The 24,580-nt window shown below is 49.0% G+C and overlaps 2 protein-coding genes across 4 annotated transcripts in view; one reads left to right on the top strand and one right to left on the bottom strand.

Moving 5' to 3' along the window:
* Positions 1–11,237, bottom strand: part of UBFD1 (ubiquitin family domain containing 1) — a 12,326-nt gene extending 1,089 nt beyond the window's left edge. The window contains exons 1-7 of one of the 2 annotated variants that reach the window (XR_825050.1): positions 10,947–11,237; positions 10,441–10,761; positions 8,920–9,128; positions 6,304–6,369; positions 6,045–6,150; positions 1,880–1,962; positions 4–470 (exon numbers count right to left, since the gene is read on the bottom strand). Coding sequence is in view for 1 of the 2 variants with exons in the window: in XM_010837206.1 (XP_010835508.1) it covers positions 1,880–1,962; positions 6,045–6,150; positions 6,304–6,369; positions 8,920–9,128; positions 10,441–10,761; positions 10,947–10,971 (810 nt within the window). In the remaining variant the exon portion in view is untranslated. The remainder of the gene's footprint in view (positions 1–3; positions 471–1,879; positions 1,963–6,044; positions 6,151–6,303; positions 6,370–8,919; positions 9,129–10,440; positions 10,762–10,946) is intronic. The other variant, XM_010837206.1, reaches the window with a different exon arrangement.
* A 46-nt stretch (positions 11,238–11,283) lies between these two features.
* Positions 11,284–24,580, top strand: part of EARS2 (glutamyl-tRNA synthetase 2, mitochondrial) — a 35,339-nt gene continuing 22,042 nt past the window's right edge. The window contains exons 1-3 of one of the 2 annotated variants that reach the window (XM_010837204.1): positions 11,284–11,513; positions 14,161–14,316; positions 23,939–24,128. In XM_010837204.1, the coding sequence (XP_010835506.1) occupies positions 11,363–11,513; positions 14,161–14,316; positions 23,939–24,128 (497 nt within the window). In that variant the 5' untranslated portion in view covers positions 11,284–11,362. Of the gene's footprint in view, positions 11,514–13,889; positions 13,988–14,160; positions 14,317–23,938; positions 24,129–24,580 lie in introns of those variants that run through there. The other variant, XM_010837205.1, reaches the window with a different exon arrangement.

Genomic DNA, 24,580 nt, shown 5'->3' with positions numbered 1-24,580 from the left:
AACCTACTCATATGAACACTGGATTTACTTTTACAAGGTATGAACTGGATCTAGAGTGAATACAGACAGATCATAATGTCGAGCCAAAAAAAAGCAAGTTGCAGAACGATACATACCATGATACCATTTATGAAAACTGAAAAAACACAAAACAATACTGTATCTTGGTCATGGATACACGTGAAAAAATAAACGCATAGAGATGGGAAGGATCCACGTGATAAATCATGACAAGGGCAAAGGGGGAGGGGAAGACAATGGGGACATATTCACTGTTGGTGGGTTTTCTTTTATTTAAAGCAAGACTGAAAACAAGTTGCAAGATATTTACAACAGTCACTTCTTGGTTGATGGATATATGGGTTTGTTATAGTACGCTTGGTTCTTTTCAGTCCTCTAACATTTCTGTAAAAATGAAAAAGCACAGCCACCCTTTTCTAAGGTGAACTGTGAATCTAGTGAAATGGCACCTGCAAAGAGGGAACAGATATCTTCATTAAGACAAAGGCCAAGGCACTCGATGGTGCTTAGAAAAGAAAGGGGGCAATTAGAACCTCCCTCTGCCAGCAACAGCTCCAGAGAGAAATCGGCATTTAAACTAAATGCAAAAGCATTAGCCATCCACACCACCTCCTTACAATATGTCCAAAATGGTCCATGCTACTTGTTGGAAATTCCTCTCCCCAGACTGAAAACTGTGGCTGTGAACCTTATGGGGTCAAACTGGTGGGACAAATCTTTCAAAACGGAGTGAAGGGAGGGGCCCAGATGACAATATTAAAGTCCAACTTTTAAAACAGAAAAAATAACTGAGCAAAAAAATAACAAATCACCTGCAAGCCCTACACAGAGACTAGAGGGCCTGGGAGGAGCCTGAGCCATCACCACCTCTACCAGGAAGAGGACCGGTGAGCTGGGCACCCAGAGCTGCACTGCCAACCGCGGCCTGGGGCAACCCTGCACTGCCAGACCCCCAGAGGGCTACACAGGGGACACGGCTGGCTGGCTTCCCAGAGCCAGGGGCCCTGCCATCTGCCGAGAGAAGGGTCACGGCTGGGTACGCCCTCTTCCCGGACTTCCCAATGCCTCCCTCTACCGCAAACTCTGTACGCCAGCTGCGAGCGGCAGCTCCTCCCTGGGACGGGGTGATGTGGCTACCGCAAGGTCGCCTCCGCAGACTGAGCAGGGCAGGTGGCCCCACTCGCTCCCTACTGCTGCTCAGGTCCCGTCCCTGCCACAGCGACTTTGGAAAGAGGCAGCTCAACTTCACTTTTAAAGCGGCCCCTTCAACAGTGCTGGGAGAGCGGAAGGGCTCTGCCTCACTGCTCAGGGTTGCTCGTCCCTGCTCTGCTCTGCAGACCCGGAGAACGTCTCCAGAGGCTCTGTCTGCGGAAGAGCAGCCGCTCCCCTGAGCGCAACTTCAGGCAGAACCAGGTCAAGGCCCCACCCTCCCCACAGGATCCTTGGCCACTCGAGGGCAGCCCCCCAGGGTAAGCACCTTGCAGCAGAAGGGGGCAGCCTGGTGCCCTGACACCTGGCGCCAAGGCTAGTGGGAAGCTCTGTTTCATACACGAGACAAAACTTAAAATGAAGACCCACAAGCCATTAACCTCCTCTTTGCATTTATTTTCCTGGTCTAAAAACAAAATATTATAGATATGAGAGACTTGCAAGAGATAAAAATGTATCCCCTTTAAACTGCGTGAAGGTGGTGGGTGGGGGGGGCGGTCAGCTGCAAAATCAACAGAACTAGGAGCAGGTCATGGATTAAGTTCTAAGAATGGGAAGACAAAAGGAGGGTCTTAGACTGCTGTCTTCTCCACACTGAGCTCTCCCCTCCCTGCTGGAGGCGGTGCGGGCGAGGCCGCCGGCCACTTACCATCATGTGATAGTCCTCGTGCCCCTCGATGGGCTCGCTGACCACGTTTTTAATGGAACCCATGGGCAGTTTCTCAGTCCGCTCTAAGTTGAGAGGGATCACAGAAATCATTAAAGGCCCCCCCCCACCCCTCCTCAGGCTGGCGGCTGGGGATCCACCCCCACCCTCACCTTCTGGCCAGTGCACCTCAAGCCCTGTTTGGGAGGTGGGGACTTCCTAGGAGCAAATGGGGTACAGATTTGGCAGGTGTGTATTAAAGGTTTCCGAGAGCACAGATAGAGCTATCCTGGTGTTTCTCTCCGCAGCCTGACGACTGACAAATACCCAGGAAGCTCCTCTGCACCCCTGTCGCCAAGCCCAGCCCCAGCTGAGGTCTTTGGTGCCTGGGATAGTCAAGGGACCAGGAGGAGGCAGCTGTACCCCCCTGCTACTTGTACAGGAAGGGGGCTGGCTGCTTGGGGTTTTAAGACCAGTTTCTATCCCTTGATCCTGCCCACTCCCCCTCCCAGCCCCCTCCCTCCCAGTCTTCCACCCAGATCCACCTCACCCCCACTCCCAGCCCCTCTCCCTCCCCCTCCCCAGTCTCCCACTCTGATCCTGCCCACTCTTCCTCCCAGCCCCTTCCCTCCCCAGTCTCCTACCCCTCCAAACACACAAACTTGAACAAGCTCTCTGAGAACATCCATGACCTCTTCTGGTTAACCCTCGGGATGTACTTATCACATCGGGTCAGAAGCCCTTCTGCAGCAAGTCTAAGGATGGCAGTTAAGAAAGAGGTGGCAGCGAGGCATGCCTGGAGTGAGATGAGACTGGAGACAAGCAGCATCAAAGAGGGCGGTGGCGCCTGTGCGGCAAAACCACCACCCGGAAGCAGCAGACACCTCGGGACAGGGAGCTCTCAGCAAAAGGTGAAACCGTGCTGGAAAAAGCTCACTACGGGCTTTGCACAAAGCAAAAATCTAAAAAAGAGATAAGCTGACAAAACCTCAGGAACTTAGAGCCCTGGACTGTCATCTAGCTAGTGGCTTGAGACACATAACTTCTATCCTATGGGTCTCTGAAAAAGGCGGGTAGGGAGATGGGGCCTGAAGATGCTCATTCAGATTTTGATTTTCTGAGTGGCTCTAACACAGTCACCCACAAGCAGGATCTGACCAGCACTGGTCTTTTAAGATGGAAACTGTTTTAAACATCAGCCATTTTGAACCGTCCAGAGATTTCACACAAAAACATGGACTTCGGGCTTCTCTTGAAAACACGGAAGATTCAACAATCCTGGGCCCACATTCCTAAGTGACAGCAATCAGCTAGATTAGAGACCTGAGTGCCCTACACACAGGGCACATGCTCCCCGTGGCAGCTTCACGAGGTCACAGGTCCCATCTCCTGCCTGGAGCTCATTCTTCTCGCTCTGCTGGGCCTGAGGCTGTCGGTACTGCCTCCCACACACTCTAGCAAGGACAGTTTAAGCCACAAGCAGGGGCCACTGCATGCCACTCCATAAAGCACCCCGTTGAGAAAGACGTCAATGAGCTGCTGGGACGGTCACTTCAGCAGAAAGATGAAGCCAGTGGCTGGAAGCCAACTCCCAGAACAAGCTGTCCTCCTAGGACAGTGCTTAGGACACTCTGGGGGCAGGACTCCTGGGCCCACGGTGGGAAGAAAGCCTGAGGGACACGGACACCACCACCTGGGTGGGAATGGAAATCCTGGCCCTGGTCACCCTTTGAAGACGTGCATGTTCACAGCCAGGCTCTTTAATGAGGCTGGTGAGCCATGAGACTCTCAACAGCTCTGAACCGTGATCCACCAAGATTCTTCCAGAGCTCTGCCTTCAGGCCACAGCAGAAAGGTGGTAGCTTCTATGAGCTGAGACAAAACCTCTAACATACGGAAGGGAGGCTGTCGTCAGCCCAGCAGTTATGCCACTGTATCCTACAGAACTTCACCACCTGGAAACACTCCCTAGGAGCCAACGAAGGCTCACACACTCAGTCCTCATCCAGTTCCCCTACCTGCACCCACCCTCCCGGCCAGCAGCCTTGATCCCGGCCTCCCAGTAGGCTGCAGGAGTGCAAGTGCAGGCCAAGGAAGAGGCAGGGTTCCAGCAAGCCTGCCGACGATGGAGAACTAAGCCAACTCCCCTGCAAGGTCATGAGGAAGTGAGGATCTGACAGAGGTGGGGCAGCTCATGACTCAAGAAAACTGATGATGTGCCAGGCTCTGTGGAAGAGAATGACCTACTACAGAGTTCAAAAGCACCCTGGGAAGACTGGGAAAGCCCTTAAGTTTTATGCACAACTTGCCTTGCCCATGCAGTGAGAGTCAAAAGTGAAAAAGAAGACTGGGGCAGGGAATCACAAAACTGTTAGAAAACTCAAGTGTCTTGGCGGTTTAGGTCTTCGTTCATTTTAAGAAACAAGACTGGGTTAAAAATGAGAAACCTACTTTCACATTTTAAGATGATTGTAATCTCATTCCCCATCACTCCTGCTCCAATTATTTTCCCTAAAACTTTGGTCCCATTTTGGGATTCCCTGGTGACTCAGACGGTAAAGAATCTGCCTACAATGTGGGATACCAGGGTTCAATCCCTGGGTCTGGAAGATCCCCTGGAGAACGGAATGGTAACCCACTCCAGTATTCTTATCTGGGGAATTTCATGGATAGAGAAGCCTGTTGGGCCACAGTCTATGGGGTGGAAAGAGTCGGACACAACTGAGCAATTAACACCCCCTTGGTCCCATTTTAAGCGGAATCATACTAAATGGCCTGTCCCTGAAACCAGCTAGCCTTACACAATGCGCACCACTATACTTCTCTTTACATCTACCTCGAGCTCTGAATACCTGCAGTGCTGGCCAGAACCAGGGGAACTGGGCACGTTCGGTTCCCTCCAGGAGTCTGATGGGGGACAGATAAGTCTGAGAGTAATGAGTGCTCCAGGGATAAAGCAGGGTGCTCTGTGGACAGAAGCGGCAGCAGCTCATTTGCAGGGTGGGGAGATATCAGGGAAGGCTTCCTTAGAAGAGCATGTTAGGACCTTGGAAGATTTTTGTTAATAACAGGAAGAGGAAGTAGGCATCCTGGGCAAAGGCACAGCATGACCGAAACATGACCTGTTCAAAGCATGGTGGGAAGCTCATGGAGTGATGCAGCTCAACTATGCAGGACACAACAGGGCAAGTGGGGCAGGAACCTGGATCAAAAATCTAAAAGTGAACCCCACGGTTGAGAATACTGGATACTAGGTTGAGGCATCGGAACTTAGCCTTAAAGAGCCGGTTTCTGAACATAGGAACCACTGAGGAAAAAGCAGTGTGGAAGACGGGCAGGACAGAAGAGATTGCAGAGGGGGTTGGCATAGAGGTTAACGTGCTTTAACAAAATTCACAGATGCTAGGAATCAACAGACACAACAGAGGGGAAAAGAAAGAGACGCAGATAATTCCAGAATGTAACTGACAAGACTTTGAACCATCTGGGGGAAATGAGAGGGACATCAGTCAGAGATACTTCCCAGCAAACAGCATGCCTGACTCCCAGACACAGGCAGGGAAGGTGGGGGGCAGCAGGGGGCAACCAGGCAAGGAGGGAAGGCAGGTCCTGAGCCCAGGCAGCCTCGGACCTACAGGGGCCAGGCAGGTGACACACGTGAACAAAGCTGGCCACAGTAAAAGACGAATGGGACAGTGAGGACCACAGTGTGGTCCACCTGCAACGGCTACTGGGCTCCACTGATCTCTGTCTGCCGCGTGAAAACGTAGGTCCAGAATGGCTAGATCTTTTGCTTCTTTTCAAGAGAAGCCAAAACAAAAAACGAACAAACAAAAAACTCTGATCCAGTGACATCTCTTGATTTTCACAGACTGTGTGTAAACTCAGAAAACCCTTGTCCACAGACAGGACCTGGCCCTCACGCCACATGTTTGGAACCTCTGGTTCTGGCTGCAACTGAAGAGCCAATGTTTGATGGATTGGCCCTGAGATCAGATGGAAAAGAATGAGGGAAGAGGGCCCAAATAGAGGCAAGCATCAAAAAGCAAAATCTAAAGCACGCAAAGCACAGTGGAGAGAGAGATTCCAGACTGAGGAGCAGAGGTAAACCCGAGCCCTGCTGGGTGCCAGAGGCAGCGAGCCAGGAAGAGGCGAGGGCAGCCCGTACCTTTAGTGCCGATCCACAGCTGGTCTTGTTCTAGCTTAAAGGTGAGCCTCACTTTTCCTCCAGACTTGTTGTACATGCCAGATAACGGTACAGCTGGCAGGCGCTCCTGGGGGCACAAGAGCATGGTAAAAGAGAGAGGAACCAGTAACAAGGCGAGGCAGGAGAAGACAGGAGTTGAGAACACGACTGCAGGAACCTCAAGAAGGCAGAGGTGGAGGCTGGTTCCTTTTGAGAATGCTCACAAAGGAGTTTGGCTTACCTGAGCACCCTTAACAGACGGCATCACGTCTTCAGGTTTCCCTTTATCCAACACTTTCCTGTGTTGCTACAAGTCAGAAAAAAATAATTATATGAAACAGCTAACTGCATTTCTATCTTTTACTACCTCTTTAAAAAACAGGATGAAGCAAGCCTTAATATTTTGGTTCAAAAGTTTGTCCTGACTACAGATTATGGGTCCCTGACACTACAGGGCAGTGGTGTCCAGCAAAAATTTCTGTGATGGGAATATTCTGTATCTGTGCTGTCCAAAACAGTAGCTGAGAGCCACTTGTGGTTGTCAAGCACTTGAAATGTGGCTAGCGTGAGTAAGAACTGAATTCTTAATATTACTGAATTTTAATCAGCCACATGTGGCTACCATAGGAGACATCAAAGCTTTAGAGCAATCAGGATTTCCAGGTTGCTAATTCACATAAACTCGACTTCCTTCTCTCCCTCCCCTGAAATCACCACTGAAAAGACTACACAGCTGGCTTAAAGAGAGCCACAAAGGGTGCTTGCTCTCCTGGCAGGTACAAAACGGGGACAGCCCTTTCCGTCAACCCAAACTCCCACAGAAACCTGAAGGGTGTGACAGTCAGCTTAGCTCCCTAGAAGGGACATTTCTTCAACAAATGGAGATTCAGCCCACTGCAGAAATCTTCCCCACTACCCCACCCTCAACCGAGCTAACCAGAAAGCTCAAGAGCCACTTTTCCAAAGAGAAACGTTAACTACTCTATAGCCTGACAGTAAGCCGAATTCCACTCCCTCCTCAGGAGTTTGAAGAGGCTCATAAACGGTTCTAATTAGGCACACAGCCCCCGAAAACTGCTCTGGTCTGGTCCAAATGCCGGAGTCTTGTTTCCTCTCCATCTGTGGCTTTAGAGGTACAGTCGCTATCTGATCAAGCTAGAATTGTGGGTAATGGGTGGGCAGAGAGTAAACATTTCATTGAATTTAAGTACCAGGTGGCCACAAGCCAGTTCAAACCCTCACTGGCATGGCGGAAACCCTCTGGTTAGGAATGACTTTCAAAGTGCCAGACTACGAGCAAAAGGTCACTCTACGTATCAGCCCCAGATTCTTGAATAAGCTGATGAAAAACTAGGAGAATGGGTCCCTCTCATTAGGCCACCTTAGGCCTCATAACTGGCATCAATGGAACAAAGCTGTGTGGATTAGAAGTTTAATTTGACTCATACATCCCATGTAACTTTTGAAGAATTTTCCCTTCACTGTGGAGAACAGTTCTAAGCTTGTTAAGCTACCATTAGTAACTCAAAACCTATATTTAAGAAGCATGTTATGCTCCAAAGGCGTGACCAGGGGAAAGACTCATGTTTGACATGTTCCTATTTGACAATTTCATATGTCGTGGCAAAGGAAGATAGGAAAATGGAAATGAACTCAACTGGTTCGTATCACCCCATATCTGGAGGGGAAAATGTCCAAATAAACACCTTTTAGATGTGAACAGAGGTTTACAATCCCTTATCTGAAATCCTATGGACAAATGTTTTGTATAAACATAATACAGTTTTAAAATACATTATTTGATATTCTTTGTGGGGGTCTTGGGAAACACCTGTCACCAAACATGTTAACATTTCTAGGGTAAAACGTGACTATCAATGCTAATTCTGGTCGGGTGTTGCTGCCTAATCTGTAAGAACACTTTTGGTTTTCAGACTTGGGGTTCTGGTAGCACATAGAGGGATTATAAACCTGTAACACAAAATACTGTGTCACACTGTTGACCATGTGCCTTGATGCCTAAGGTCACTGAAATTAATGTTGGTCAAGGTCGGTCTACTCTCTGCAGGGTACAGGTTGAGTTGAGAATATCTATTACCCTGGACCACACTAAGAGTGGCCGGGAGGCTCTGTAACTACGAGCGGGGTTTGCTGGGTGATAAGATTGCAAGTGACCATTCTTTCAACCAGTTCCCTCCACAGTGAAACACTCTTACTTTTCCTAGTTGCCAAAAAGAATCTGAATCGCTACAGTGAGCACAAAACAAGGCTGGATCTCTTCCATCTGAAACAAGCAACAGAGCACGTGAAAAATCAGACCCCCATTTCATGACCAGGAAGGAGGGAAGAAAAAAAAAAAAATCAGTGTAGTTATCTTCCAAGTCAGCTTCATTTGGCTTCCTGAAACAGCCAGTTTCAGAGAGACTGCTGAAAGCTACTGATTTCCCTACCTAGGAGAAAAAGGCTTGTTGACCTGGGGGAAGCCATAAGCCAAAAAAACAAATGTAATCACTGGTGTGAATGCAGGATCAATTCTAATAGTGGCACTTTTCTCTGATGCTAAATAGGAGAGAAACCTGCATCTGTTTCAATACCTGGTCTGAAGCCTGCCTTTACAAAGGCCTCATCCTAAAGTAGATAGACTTGAGACACACTGACCCGCCAGACGAGACAAAGATGCAAATCTCAGGTAGTTGTCACCTCCACTCAACAGCCAGCCGCACCCAACTGCTGCCATAAATTTCCATCATGGGCCCTGTCCGAAAAGGAGCTTATTCTAGAAAGGAGACAACCAGCCTAGGCTCGAGAAGACAAAGCCTCACTCTTCCTAGGACCAACAATCACACAACAGACTCACTTTCTGCCTGCAGAGGGGCTCCTTCTTGTTCTCTTCGGCCTTTGCGTCCTGCTGGGCAGCATCTTTGGGTGTGTTTACTGCTAAAACATCATTTATCGTGGAGCCAACCACCATGATCTTGGCCCCGCTGGTCACTTTTATTTCTCTCAATGTCTTATCCTCAGGGACAAGTCCCTTATACATGACTTTCTGCATGGCAGGCGGGAGACCTTGGGAAAAGGCAGAGGACAGTGAAAAAAGGAAATGAAAAATATTCTTTGTACAACAGACCTGTAAGTGAATACTGCTTTATTGCTAATCACTGTTGTGCTCTTAGGCAATTTACAACCTCTCCGAGCCTCCAGAACGTCATAACAGTGATGACAATAGTTCCTTCTGTATAGATTTGCTTTAAGGACTAAGAGATGGGACAAATATAGAGCATTTAGTGCAGCACAAGGTATTAAGTAACCAATCAATGTGGTGCTCAGTCGTGTCCAACTCTTTGCAACCCCATGGACTGTAGTCCACCAGGCTCCTCTGTCCTTGGAATTTGTCAGGCAAGAACCCACTGGAGTGGGTTGCCATTTCCTCCTCCAGGGGATCTTCCCAGCCCAGGGATTGAACCTACATCTCTTATGTCTCCTGCACTGGCAGGTGGATTCTTTACCACTATCGTAATATCAGGGCTTCCCTGGTGGCTCTGTCGGTAAAGAGTTTGCCTGCAATGCAGGAGACCTGGGTTCAATCCCTGGGTTGGAAAGATCCCGTGGAGGAGGGCATGGCAACCCACTCCAGTATTCTTGCCTGGGAAATCCCATGGACAGAGGAGCCTGGCAGGATACAGCCCACAGGGTACCAGAGAGTTGGATACAAGTGAGCGACTAAACCTACCCACCTATTGCCATATCAGGTATTATTCCTTCCAAGTAGTTCCTCAACCACCCTGTGACTCAAATAGTAAGTGAATGTCCACAAATATCACAGATATAGAAATCAATAAGGTTTCTGTTTTTATGGAGATTACAGGCTACCCAGAGAAAGTTTAAAAAGGAAATCATTTCAGATGGCAAAGTGCTGTAAATAAGATAAATCTACGTAATAGGAGCTTCTGTGAAGGGGCCAGCATGATAGCCACCAGCAGTGGTTCCCAAACTTCCCTTATTAGAATTACCTGAAACATTCGCTAAAAATAATTCCTGGCCACATTCCAGCCCCACTGAATCAAACTCTCCAGGGGGAAGGGCCTAGAAGCTGTAAACTTAACAAACGCCTTAGGTGATTTTATTGGAGATGTTAGAAACAGGAGTTAGAAACTTCGGCCTAAGAGTCAGCGCTGGGCCTGAAACCCAGCTCAGCCGATTGGCTCTGACTTTGGTTCTCATTTTCCCCATCTGAATAACGGGTACATTACTACTTACTTCGGCAGGCTGTTGGTAGCATTGAGAAAACTGATGAAAGAACACTGGCAACGCGATACCTAGCACAGCGTATACAGAAGGCAGGTGCGGTGGGGAAGGCTGTCAGCGCCACGGGGATTACCTGTAATAGAGTGAATCTTCTGTTTCAGCTCGGAGCCCGTGCTGTCCAGGGGAAACTTGACGTCGTGCTTAGTCTTGTTCCAGATGATCTTCAGGTCCACCAGCTCCCTGCCCGCGCCGCCGCCCGCGTCCTCGCCGTTGCTGACCGAGGCCTGGGCCGCGGGGTCCCCAGGGGGCTGGGCCGGGGCCGGCTGCAGGCTGCCTCGCGCTGCGCAGGAGTCCTCGGCCGCCGCCCCCGCCGCGGCTTCGGCCTCCACGCAGTTGAGGGACCGCGCGGGCGCCTCGGTCTCGGCCTCCGTGTCCATGCCAGGCTCCTCCATGCCTGCAAGGGGGTTAGGGGGTGGACGCTCGCCGCGGGCTGGGCCTGGAACCAGACTCTGCGCGGGGGCCGCCGGACCAATGCGCCCGAGCCAGGTTACTGCTCCCCCCAACGCCGGGCCACGTCCCCTAGGAGCGCCCGCTTCATCCCTGCCCGACCCGGGCGCCCGCCACCCCCTCCACACTCACCATCCGGGGCTCCGGCCGCCGCCATGATGATTGTGTACAACACCCACCGCTCCCGCAGAGGCCGCCGGGAAAAGGCGAGCTGGCTGAGATTGGCCCCCGCAGCAGCCCCTAATCTTGCACAGCCTGGCCGGAAACAGGTGGAGGTTTCTATGGAGACCCGCCTCCTCCGCTTCCCCGGCCCGGCCCCTGCCACGCTTTAGCTTTCGAGAACCGAAGGGGGCGGGCCCGGGAAATCGCCCGCTTGCTAGGCTCTGCCCCCTTGAGGCCGAGTGGGGCCGCAGTCTTGGGAGGGGGGCGTGGGCTTGCAGGCTAGGAGGCTGGCGCCTTTAAGGGGCGGGGTTGCGCCTTCTGTGGCGGAAGCGGATTGGCTGGGAGCAGTCCCCGGAAGTGATGCACGGAGAAGCCCACGTGTGCCTATGCCACCCCACATGGCGGTGCTCCTGAAGAAGTTGCTGCAACCCGGGAGGTCCCCGGCTGCCTTGGGCCGCCTGATGGGGCGGCGCGAAGCCAGCCTGGGCACTGATCCCGGGGCTGCGGTGCGAGTGCGGTTCGCCCCCAGCCCCACAGGTAACCTTGGCGGACGTGACGCTGCAGGCCGAGGCCCACCGTCTCTTGCCCGCCCCCCGAACATTCCGAACGAATCCCTTCCGGTGGGGTCAGACTGGCGGGGCAGTGAGACCTCATTATGCGGAGTTAGAAATACGTTTACGAGCGAAAATAATTCGCGTTGCCAGGAGTTTCGTGCTTATCGTACTGTACCATTTCTTTGGGTTCCTTTTTTCTTGTGTATTCAACAAATGTTTATTGAGTACAGCCTGTTCTAGGCACTGAGATGCAACGGCCTTGGAGAAAGTAGGGCCCCTACTCCCAGGAAGCCTACACTGGTAGTGACTGCTGCTGCTGCTAAGTCGCTTCAGTCGTGTTCGACTCTGTGCGACCCCAGAGACGGCAGCCCACCAGGCTGCCCCGTCCCCGGGATTCTCCAGGCAAGAACACTGGAGTGGGTTGCCATTTCCTTCTCCAATGCATGAAAGTGAAAAGTGAAAGTGAAGTCGCTCAGTCATGTCCGGCTCCTAGCGACCCCATGGACTACAGCCTACTTAGGCTCCTCTGTCCATGGGATTTTCCAGGCAAGAGTACTGGAGTGGGTTGCCATTGCCTTCTCCAAGGTAGTGACTGCTACAAACATGTAAAAAAAATAGCTGTAGTTTTAAACAGTCATATGTGTCATGCACGAGGTGAAGCAATGTAGGGGACAAGGGGTTAGGTAGGATGCTGAGGAATGCGTTGCTGAGGGGGTGCCATGAGAGTTGAGAACCAAGTAACAAGGAGCTAGATACCTGAAGCCCATAGAAGGAACTTTCTGGGCAGAGGAAATTGGAGGTACAACGGTCCTGTGGTTAGTGTTGGAGCTTAGCAAGCCAGAGTGGGGCAGGGACCTATTGTGTACTCTAGTGGCCTCGCCAGTAGTTCCTCAAGTTCTTTTCCATCTGAGGCAACCTCCTAACCTCTTCACAAAAAGCACACCTCTCGTTCTAAACTCCTGGGTCCCAAAGCTACCATTGTAAAAGATCCCAGCTGCACAGGAGGACAAGGATATTTCTTGCCAGGCACTATAGTGTAGAGCCTGCTCCTCAAACCACCCCTGGGTTTGACTGGCTTCTGATTTCCAATGAATTACAGATTAATACTTTTATAAAATCCATATGAAGAAATTACTAGAAAATTGAAACTCTGGAAAGCATACAAAATATGAGACTTTCTATTGAATTCAACAGATGTAAAATTATTCAGTCAAAATGCTCTCAGTTTCTAAGCGTTTACTTGGTATTTCTGTACCTGCTCAGTTGTGAACTGCCAACAGTTTTCAGACAAGCTCTGGTTTGGGTGCAAAGGCCTAGGATTGTCTGGGTGCAGATTTCTGGCTTTGCCACTTGAGCAAAGCATTGAACCTCTGAATTTTAACACCTGCCAAATAGAGCTGATAATAGTACCTGCCTCATCATTTGAGGTAATCCAGCTGAGGCACTGGAAAGGTGTGTTACCTCATGGAAAGCACTTAACAAGCAGAAGCCTCCTTTATGATGATCTTAAGTCTTGTTTCCTTGATGATTTGCTGGAAAAGCCCATATTGGCAAGGCAATTGACTCCAGACGGAAGAATATAGATCATTGTAATAGCTAAAATTAATGGTATGCTCTGATCAGCATTTATGCCTCACAGCAATCTTGCAAGGAAGGTTTCTATTTTTTGTTGTCAATCTCTCTCAACAAATTAGGAAATTGAAGCTCACAAAAATCAAGTAGAATGTCCAAGGGGAGCAGAATTTGAATCAAGATCTGTAAGACGTCTTGGTTTCAACTACTCGACCCCTGTCTTCTATCTTGGGGAACTCTGGTTTTGTGGTGTCCTTGCAATAACTAGCTGAAGGTCACCTATATAATCAGTGTTGAGCTAGAGTCTGCCTGATCCCAGAGGAGCGTTCCTGTCTCGTGCAGGTGCTAGTACCTGAAGATGCAAATGAGCTCATTGTGAAGACAGGGCCACGACCTGGTCCACAGAAGGCAGGGTAAGGGGGGAAATGACAGTCCTGGGAAAACTGTTTACTCTAACTATTCAGTCAGAAACGATGAAAAAAGTAAAGTCTTTTAAGAGTTTAAACTTGGGTGGAGAAATACAGTGGAATTGAATATTATTTTCATTAGTATCTAAAGGCAGCACTTAGAGCATCAAGTAGTCAAAATTCAAAATGTGTGATGTGGTTAATCTGTACAGTGCACAGAGGGTAGGTGCAAAATGTAATAATTATACAGTATTTTCAATTAGCAAAGTTTTTTTGCCCAGGGACCTCATTGAATTTGCATAAATGAAATGCACGTGTGAAGTAGCTTCAGTGACTAACCATCTGTTTCCCCTTTGGGTGAAACTTGGTCTCAAGGCAAATGTCAGAGTAGAACGATGGGTGCAGGTGGGGAGAGCTGGAGCCATTTTACAAAATGATAAGCTCCAAAACCTGGGTGTTCTTCCATTTCTGGGATGAGGTAAATGAGTCAGCCACCCCAGTCCTCTTCTGTAACAGCCTGACTGCTGGAGAGATGGGACAGGGAGAGCCATTTCCTGGGCTTTGCTGTTCTTTGGGCCCTTTTATCACAAGCAGAATTGACTTGCCCTTCATCTTCCCCGTCTCATCTGGGCTGTCCCCTTCTTCCATCAGGCTTCTTGCACCTGGGTGGCCTCCGCACTGCCTTGTACAACTACATCTTTGCCAAGAAGCACCAAGGGAGCTTCATCCTGAGGCTGGAGGACACAGATCAGACCCGTCTTGTGCCTGGGGCAGCGGAGAATATTGAGGACATGCTCGAGTGGGCAGGTGAGGCTGGCAGGGAAAGGACCCTTCTCCGGGGAAGGAGCAAGGTTCTCCCAGGTGGTGCTAGTGGTGAAGAACCCATCTGCCAATGCTGGAATCACAAGAGACTCAGGTTCGATCCCTGGGTGGGGAAGATCCCCTGGAGGAGAGCCTGGCAACCCACTCCAATATTCTTGCCTGGAGAATCTCATGGACAGAGGAGCCTGGCCAGTTACAAGTCCACTGGGTCGCAAAGGGTCGGACATGACTGAGCAATTTAGCAAGCCAGAGAAGGCACAGGAGAAAGAGCCTGAAGGTCTTCTCACGGGGCCCAGGGTGGAGAACTTGGGAGTCCCCGGAAGAATGGGTACATTTGTGTTGTCTGGGGGGCAGGTACCACCCAGAAAGATACTGAAGTTCCCTGGGGTGGGGAGGGGGGGACGGCGGGGAAGCTCCAAGGCACTTCTGAGATTCTTGTTTTTATCTCGGAATCTTATCTCCTCCTGGGATTAGGCAGGAAACAGGCCAAGTGGAAGATGGACTGGGAGGCTCCATGGCTGTGAAGAGCCTGAGGAAGCGCCAGCTCTCTTTGGCCATGTGGGAATCCTGGCCCAGCTCCTCAAATCTTCCGATTTCCAGGAGGAGCCAGATGGCCAAGGTTTTTGGTTTTGGTTTTGGTTTTGATGAGTGCTTCCCATTGTCAAATCTGAACTCAGATGACACATTGTATGAGTCAGACAAAATGTGTGCAGCCTCTCAAGTCAGCCTCCCTGTGGGAAGTTTAATTCTGAAGCCAGCTAAGCTCAGGGAGGACAAAGAGGAGTGTGTGTATGTTCCCTGGGTCAGTTGCTGCCTATCTGTCAGAACAGGTATGACTACTTAAGCTCCCAAAAATGCCCAGAACTCCAAGACTGTCTCGACAACGTGTGCTCTAATCTCAGGTAAATCATTAACTAAACTCTGGGTTACTGAAGAGCAAAAACTGATTTCATTTCTGTCCTCGACTGTAGAAGATTGTAGCAGAAACTTCCGTCGAGATTAGCTGAGTGAAAGAATTCATGCACCAAGGTCACTTCTGTGGTCCGGGTAGTATTCAAGCATAAAACCAAGACCCTGCCCTCAGTAAGTAGGGGAAGGCAGACTGAACAAAACAACCTGAATTCTAGGGACTTCCCTGGTGGTCCAGTGGTTAAGATTCCAAGCTCCCGGTGCCAGGGGCATGGGTTCCATGCCTGGTCAGGGAACTAAGGTGCCATATGCCAGGTGGTAGGTGAGTTCACAGGTGACTTCATCCTTACTATGATATGAAGCAGTGATAAGTGCTGCAGAGAAAGGGGTACCAGGTGCCCAAACCAGCAGGGAGGGGTGGGTGCTCTTTGAGACAGGACAGACTTCCCCGAGGGGTGGACAGTAGCACAGAGACTTGCACAAAGTGAGAAGTTGGCGCCGTGGTTGCCTAGGGGGCAAGCTCAAAGCCCAGTGAGTAGCAGATGTAAAGGTCCTACAGAAGCTTAGTGCTGGGCATGTTTGAGGAGCAGCAAGGAAGCCAGAGTGGCCCAAGCACAGAGAGGAGACCAGCGGAAGTGAGAGTCACTCAGTCCTGTCTGACTCTCTGCGATCCCATGGACTGTATAGTCCATGGGATTCTCCAGGCCAGAATACTGGAGTGGGTAGCCTTTCCCTTCTCCAGGGGATCTTCCCAACCCAGGGATTGAACCCAGGTCTCCTGCATTCCAGGCAGCTTCTTTATAGCTGAGCCTCAAGGGAAGCCCAAGAATACTGGAGTGGGTAGCCTCTCCCTCCTCTAGTGTATCTTCCTGACAGGAATCGAACCAGGGTCTCCTGCATTGCAGACGGATTCTTTACCAACTGAGCTATCGGGGGAGACCAGGGGGCTTGGAAATGTGACGTGAGGACACAGTGATGGGCAAGAGATCATGATTGGCCATGTGTGGAGCATGTGCTCCACGTCCCACAGACTGCTAGCACAAGGGCGCTGGGATGAGCACGACTGATGCGTCCAGCCTCTTAGAGCCCTCAGCTCGGCCCAAGGGTATGACCGAAGCAGGCAGGGATCCACAGCCCAGGTGGGTAATTTCTGGATGTTCTTGCTTCGGGAGTTGACCTGTAATTTATATAATGTGAAGTTCACCATTTCAAAGTCGTCTTCAGTATATTCACTGTATTGTGCATCCATCACCCCTCTAATTCTAGAACATTTCCATCAGCTCAAAATTGCAAACCAGTTAGCAGGCACTCCCCGTTCCTCCTTCCCTCCTGCCGTTGGCAACCACTAACCTCGGTCTGTATGGTTTGCCTGTTTGAGACATTTCATTTTGTGACTGGCTTATACTTAGCATAAGGTGCATGTATGTTGTTGTTCGGTCACTAAGTCGTCGTGACTACGTGAACTGCAGCACTCCAGGTTCCCCTACCTTCCACTATCTCCCAGAGTTGCTCAGATTCATGTGCATTGAGTCAGTGACACTAGCTAACCATCTCAGCCTCTGCCACCCTCTTCTTCTTTGGTCTTCAATCTTCCCAGCATCTGGGTCTTTTCAGGTGAGTCACCTCTTCACCTAAGGTGGCCAAAGTATTGGAGCTTCAGCTTTAGCATCAGTCCTTCCAATGAGTATTCCGGGGTGATGTCCTTTAGAATTGACTGGTTTGATCTCCTTGCAGTCCCAGAGTGTAAGTGCTAGAGTTGTCTCTAGCAGCACAGTTCAAAAGCATCAGTTCTTTGTCATTCAGCCTTCTGGGCTTCCCTAGTCAGTAAAGAATCTGCCTGCAGTGCAAGAGACCCAGGTTTGACCCCCGAGTCAGGAAGATCCGTTGGAGAAGTAAATGCCAACCCACTCCAGGCAAGAATACTGGACAGAGGAGCCTGGCAGGCAACAGTTGGACCCAAGTGAGTGACTAAACCACCAACACCAGCCTTCTTTAGGGTCCAGTTCTCACAACCGTACATGACCACTGGAGAAACCATAGCTTTGACTACACGGACCTTTGTTGGCAAAGTGATGTCTCTGCTTTTTGATACAGTGTCTAGGTTTGTTATAACTTTCCTTCCAAGGAGCAAGCGTCTTTTAATTTCATGGCTACAGTCACCATCCACTGTGATTTTGGGGCCCAAGAAAATAAAAATCTTCACTGCTTTCACTTTTTCCCCTTCTATTTGCCGTGACGTGATGGCCATCTGGTCCAGATGGCATGATCTTAGTTTTTTGAATGCTGAGTTTCAAAACAGCTTTTTCACTCTTCTCTTTCATCCTCATTAAGAGACTCTTTAGTTCCTCTTCACTTTCTGCCGTTAGAGTGGTATCTGTGTATCTGAGGTGTATCTGTGTATCTGAGGAATCCTGGCAATCTTGATTCCAACTTGTGATTCATCCAGCCTGGCATTTCGCATGATGTACCCTGCATATAAGTTAAACAAGCAGGGTGACAACATACAGCCTTGACGTACTCCTTTCCCAATTTGAAACCGGTCTGTTTTTCCATGTCCAGTTCTAACTGTTGGTTCTTGACCCCCATACAGGTTTCTCAGGAGACAGGTAAGGTGGTCTGGTACTCCCATCACTTTAAGAATTTATGATAGTTTGTTGTGATCCACACAGCTGAAGGCTTTAGCATAGTCAGCGAAGCTGAAGAAGATGTTTTTCTGGAATTCCCTTGCTATCTCTATGATCTAATGAGTGCTGGCAATTTGATCTGGGTTCCTCTGCCTTTTCTAAACCCAGCTTGTATTAATACATCTGGAAGTTCTCGTTTCACATACTGCTGAAGCCTGCTGTTGCTTATTCGCTCAGTTGTGTCCAACTCTTTGTGACCCCATGGACTGTAGCCCACCAGGCTTCTCTGTCCATGGAATTCTCCAGACAAGAATACTGAAGTGGGTTGCCAGTTCCTTCTCTAGGGAATCTTCACAACCCAGGGATTGAACCTAAGTCTCCTGCGTTGTAGGCAGATTCTTTACCGTCTTAGCTACCAGATGGTAAAGCTAGGCTAAAGCCTAGCTTGAAGGATTTTCAGCGTAACCTTGCTAGCACATGAAATGACCACACTTGTGTGGTAGTTGAATATTCTTTGGGATTGCCTTTCTTTTGCATTGGAATGAAAACTGACCTTTTCCTGTCCTGTGGCCACTGCTGAGTTTTCCAAATTTGCTGTCATATGAGTACAGCACTTTAACGGCATCATCTTTTAGGATTCTAAATAGCTCAGCTGAAATTCTGTCATCTCCACAAGCTTTATTTGTAGTAATGCTTCCTAAGGCCCACTTGACTTCACACTCGAGGATGTCTGGCTCTAGGTGAGTGACCACACCATCGTGGTTATCCAGAGCATTAAGACCTTTTTTGTATAATTCTCCTGTGTATTCTTACCACCTCTTCTTAATCTCTCTCCTTCTGTTAGGTCCTTACTGTTTCTGTCCTTTATTGTCCCCGTCCCCATCCCCATCCTTCATGAAACATTCTCTTGATATCTCCAATTTTCTTGAAGAGATCTCTAGTCTTTCCCATTCTATTGTTTTCCTCTATTTCTTTGCGTCATTCATTTAAGAAGGCCTCCTTATCTCTCCTTGTTCTTCTCTGGAATTCTGCATTCAGTTGGATTTATCTTCCCTTTCTCCCTTGCCTTTTGCTTGTTTTCTTTCCTCAGGTATTTGTAAAACCTCCTCAGAAAACCACTTTGCCTTCTTATGTTTCTTTTTCTTTGGGATGGTTTTGGTCACTGCCTCCTGTACAATGTTAGGAACATCCATCCATAGTTCTTCAAGCACTCTGTCTACTAGATCTAATGCCTTGAATCTGTTCATCACCTCCACTGTATAATCATAAGGGATTTGATTTAGGTCATACCTAAATCATCCCAAGATAGGCATAGTAAAGGACAGAAATGGTAACGACGTAATAGAAGCAGAGGCAATCAAGAAAAGATGGAAAGAATACAGAGAACTCTACAAAAAAGATCGTAATGACCCAGATAACCAGAATGGTGTGTTCCCTCACTCACCTAGAGCCAGACATCCTGGAGTGTGAAGTCAAGTGGGTCTTTGGAAGCACTGCTGCCAATAAAGCTAGTGGAGGCAATGGAATCCTGCAAAGCTATTTAACTTCCTAAAAGATGGTGCTATTAAAGTGCTACAATGAATATGTCAGCAAATTTGGAAAACCCAGCAGTGGCCACAGGACTGGAAAAGGTCAGTACTCATCCCAGTTCCCAGGAAGGGCAGTACTAAAGAATGTTCAGACCACCAGACAGTTGCACTCATCTCCCGTGCTAGTAAGGTTATCCTCAAAATCCTCAAGCTAGACTTCAGCATTATGTGAACCGAGAACTTCTAGATGTTAAAGCTGGGTTCAGAAAAGGCAGAGGAACCAGAGATCAAATTGCCAACATTCGCTGGATCATAGAGAAAGCAAGGGAATTCCAGAAAAACATCTACCTCTGTTTCATTGACTATGCTAAAGCCTTTGACTGTGTGGATTATCACAAAGTGTGGAAAACTTTTAAGGAGATGGGAATACCAGACTTTCTTACATGTCTCCTGAGAAACCTCTGTGTGGGTCAGGAAGCAAGTTAGAACCCTGTAAGGAACAACTGACTGGTTCAGGATTGAGAAAGAAGTACAACAAAGCTGTTTATTGTCACCCTGTTTAATAAACCTATACACAGAGCATATGATGCAAAATGTTGAACTGGATGAGTTAACACACTAGAATCAAGATTGCTGGGAGAAGTATTAACAACCTCAGTATGAGGATAACGTCACTCTAATGGCAGAAAGTGAAGAGGAACTAAAGAGCCTCTTGATGAGGGTGAAGAGAAGAGTGAAAAAGCCAGCTTAAAACTAAATATTATATTGAAAAAACTAAGATCATGGCATCCGGTCTCATCACTTCATGGCAGGTAGATGGGGGAAACGTGGAAGTAGTGACAGATTTCCTCTTCTTGGGCTCCAAAATCCCCGCAGATGATGACAGCAGCCATGAAATTAGAAGACAGTTGCTTCTTGGCAGAAAAGCTATAACAAACTTAGACAGTCTGTTAAAAAGGAGAGACGTCACTTTGCTAACAAAGACCGTATAGTCAAGACTGTGGTCTTTCCAATTATCATGTATGGATGTGACAGCTGTACCATAAAGAAGGCAGAGTGCCAAAGAATTGATGCATTTGGACTGTGGTGTGGAGAAGACTCTTGAGAGTCCCTTGGAAAGCAAGGAGATCAAACCAGTCGACCTTAAAGGAAATCAACCCTGAATACTCTTTGGAAGGACTGATGCTGAAGCTGAAGCTTCAATACTCTGGCCACCTGATATGAACAGCTGACTTTTGGGAGAGACCTTGATGGTGGGAAAGATTGAAGGCAGAAGCAGGAGAGGGCAACAGAGGATGAGATGGTTGAATGGGATCACCGATTCAGTGGACATGGTGAGATGGTGAGGGACAGGGAAGCCTTGCATGCTGCAGTCGCAAAGAGTCAGACAGCTTGGCGACTGAACAACAACAAAAAGCCTAGAGGTTTTCCCTGTTTTCTTCAATTTAAGCCTGAATTTTGCAATAAGGAGCTCATGATCTGAGCCACAGTCAGCTCCAGGTCTTGTTTTTTTCTGATGTATAGAGCTTTTCCATCTTCGGCTGCAAAGAACATAATCAATCTGATTTCGATATAGACCATCTGGTGATGTCCATATGTAAAGTCGTCTCTTGGGTTGTTGGAAGAGAGTGTTTGCTGTAATCAGCATGTTCTCTTGATAAAACTCTGTTAATGTTAGCCCTGATTCATTTTTGTACTCTGAAAGCAAACTTGCCTGTTATTCTGGATATCTCCTTAATTCCTACTTTTGCCTTCCAATCTCCTAGGACGAAAAGGACATCTTTTTTTGGTGTTCGTCCTAGAAGATGTTGTAGGTCTTCATAGAACTGATCAGCTTCTTCTGCCTCAGTGGTTGGGGTGTACACTTGAATTAACTGTATGTTGCATGGTTTGCCTTGGAAACAAACTGAGATCATTCTGGCGTTTCTGAGATTGAATTCAAGTACTGCATTTTGTACTTTTTTGTTGACTATGAAGGCTACACCATTTCTTTTAAGGGATTCTTGCCCACAGTAGTAGATAAAATGGTTATATAAATTAAATTCACCCATTCCCATCCATTTTATTCACTGATTCCTAAAAGATGCTGATGTTCACTCCTGACATCTCTTGCTTGACCACATCCAATTTACCTTGATTCATGGACCTAACATTCCAGGTTCCTCTGCAGTATTGTTCTTTACAACATCAGACTTTGTTTTCACCACCAGACACATCCACAACTGAGCGTCGTTTCCGCTTTGGCCCAGCTGCTTTATTCTTTCTGGAGCTGTTAGTAATTGCCCTCTACCCTTCTGCAATAGCATATCGGATACTCACCAACTTGGGGGTGGGGTGGGGCTTATATCCTGGTATCATTTTTTTGACTTTTCATACCGCTCATGGGGTTCTCACGGCAAGAACACTGGAGTGGATTGCCATTTCCTCTTCCTGTAGCCCACGTTTTGTGAGAATTCTCCACTGTGACCTGTCTGTCTGGGGTGGTCCTGCACGGCCTGGCTCAGAGCTTCACTGAGGTACACGCGCCCCTTCTCCAGGACGAGGCTGTGATCCCTGAAGGGGATGTTGCGGCATGTATGTTATGCGTGAATGAATTCTTTCCTTTTTATGACCAAACAATATTCATTATGTGGAGATACCACTTTTTGCTTATTCATTCATCAGTGGTTGGGCATTTAGATTGTTTCTACATTTTGGATACGATGAGTCAAATTTCTATGAACGTTTACATACTTTTTCTTTTGTGCATCTAGTGGAGTCTCTCTTAAACCCTGGAGTGTATACCAAATGTTGGACATGCTAACGTTAGCTCAAGAAGGAACCCCAGATGCACGTAACCTAGCCCCCCTTCTCTGACAAATGAAGCAATACCAATATGAACAGAACCAATGATACTGGCAGCCAGGACCTACTGAGAGCTGAGATATGCCAGGCAGGGCGCCGAGCCTTCCCACAGGCTGTCTCATTCCAGCTTCATGATGACCCTCAGGAGAAAGTAAATGTGTGTTATGTGTTTGTCAGTCAGTCATATCTGACTTTTTGCGACCCCATGGACTGTAGCCGGCTCCTCCATCCGTGGGATTCTCCAGGCAAGAATACTGGAGTGGGTTGCCATTTCCTTTTCCAGGGGATCTTCCCAACTCAGGGATCAAACCCACGTCTCCTGCATTGTAGGCAGACTCTCTATGGTTTGAGCCACCAGGGAAACCTAAGTAAATGTTTGTTTCCTGCTTTAAAAAGAGGAAACCGAGGCTCTACAAGGTGTCTTGCCTGGCCTTAGAGCTGGCCGATGCCTTTGAGCCCAGGCTCCTCTACCTCCAGAGACTATGGGACATCGGGTGTGCAGGATTAACTCTGTCCTTAGCTTCCTAATTCATTTGAAAGCCCTCTGAGGACAGAAACACCATCATCTAGCTCTTCTGTGTCCCCTCTGCCTCTCCTGGAGGCATTTATAAGTGAAACCTATCCTTTGTGACCTGTGGAAACCAGACCTTGAGTTGGGGTTTGGGCTTATAATGGATCACGTTTGATCTAACAGCATATGTTGCAGCTTCCATGTTCAATATGGAAGCCATTGGGCTAAGCACTTTGTGAGCACTGGTGCATTTAAGTCTTGGTCACTCTGCACAGTAGACTCTTAGCTCCACTTTTCAGAGGAGGAAACCAAGGCGTAGGAAAGCTAAGGAGTGCAGGAGGCAGTCCACGGAGTGGTTAAGAGCATGGACTGGGGACGAGCTAGCCTGGCTTTGAATGTTGTTGTACCCACTTGTCCTTGGCCAGGTGACGTGACACAGCCTCTCGGTGCTTCTGTGTCCTCCTTTCTGAATGGGGTTCACAACAGCACCTACCAGGTTGGGTGGTTTGGAGCCTTAACAGTGACCACAGAATATAAAAGCAGCCTCACAGGTTCATGGCACCACCCTTTGTCACAGTAGTCAGGGGCCAAGCCAGGAGTCCAGCTAGGCTGGATGGGCTGTCCCTGAGCCACACTGCTTCTCCTGAGTCCGCTGTGCCAGGGCAGGGCTAGTTTGTCCCTCTTCGGGGCAAGGATGGTGGGAGAGGATATGCCAAAGAGGGTGTGGATCATGGAGCCGGTGCACCTCCATCCAACTGCTTACCCACCAGCCTCGTGACCTTAAGCGTTAATCCCTCTGTGCTTTACCTCTTCATCTGGAAAAGGGAAATTATAAGAGTGACGGCCTCATGGATTGTTGGGAGGATTAAAAGCTCTGCAACGTGTGTGAATTGCTTCTCTGGTGGCTCAGATGGTAAAGAATCCACCTGCAATGCGGGAGACCCAGGTTTGATCCCTGGGTTGGGAAGATCCCCCTGGAGAAGGGACCAACTCCAGTATTCTTGCCTGGAGAATCCCATGGACAGAAGAGCCTGGTAGGTTACACCTTGTGGGATCGCAGAGCCGGACACGACTGAGCAACTAACACCACCACCACTGGGGTGTGTGGAACGCTTGTAGCAGTGCCTGGGAACCTGTGCCGTGTCTTTGGGGTCATTATCGTTTGGTGATTGCCTCTGCCTGTGTTCCAGGCGTTCCCCCGGACGAGAGCCCCCGGCGCGGAGGGCCTGCTGGGCCCTACCTTCAGTCTCAGCGGCTTGCGCTCTATGCCCAGGCCGCTGAAGCCCTGCTGAAGAGCGGTGCTGCGTACCCATGTTTCTGCTCACCCCAGCGGCTGGAGCTCCTGAAGAAGGAGGCCCTGAGGAACCGCCAGACGCCCCGGTGAGAGCCCCAGCCTGTCACTGTGCCTCCCTAGGGGTGGCTGTGTTTGTTTGCTCCTGCTGCATAACAAATGACACCCAACCTACCTTCCTCAGGGTTCTTCCAGGTCAGGAGTCTGGGCACAGCTTAGCTAGCTCCTTCAGCTCAGGATTTCTCAAAGCCGCCATCAGGGTCTAGGCCAGCCTTGCTGTTGCCTCGATTGCTGGGCTCGCCGAGGATCTACCTCCATCCCTCTCAGAGGCTGTTTCCTGGAGACAACAGTCCCAGCCAAGTGGGACTCTCTCTACGGGGCAGCTCACTGCTTGGCAGCTGGTGTTCCTTCAGGCGAGCCGGGGAGAAGGAGGTGGGCAGGGAGGGGAGCGAGCAGGGTGGAAGCTGCAGCCTCTGCGTCACCCAATCGAGGAAGTGACGTCTCGTGGCTGCGTTGTGCTCTGGTCACCAGAAGGAAGTCA

The sequence above is a fragment of the Bison bison genome, unplaced genomic scaffold (assembly GCF_000754665.1).
Source record: "Bison bison bison isolate TAMUID 2011002044 unplaced genomic scaffold, Bison_UMD1.0 scf7180017864072, whole genome shotgun sequence".
NCBI lineage: Eukaryota > Metazoa > Chordata > Mammalia > Artiodactyla > Bovidae > Bison > Bison bison.
This window is presented reverse-complemented; position numbering and strand designations above follow the sequence as displayed.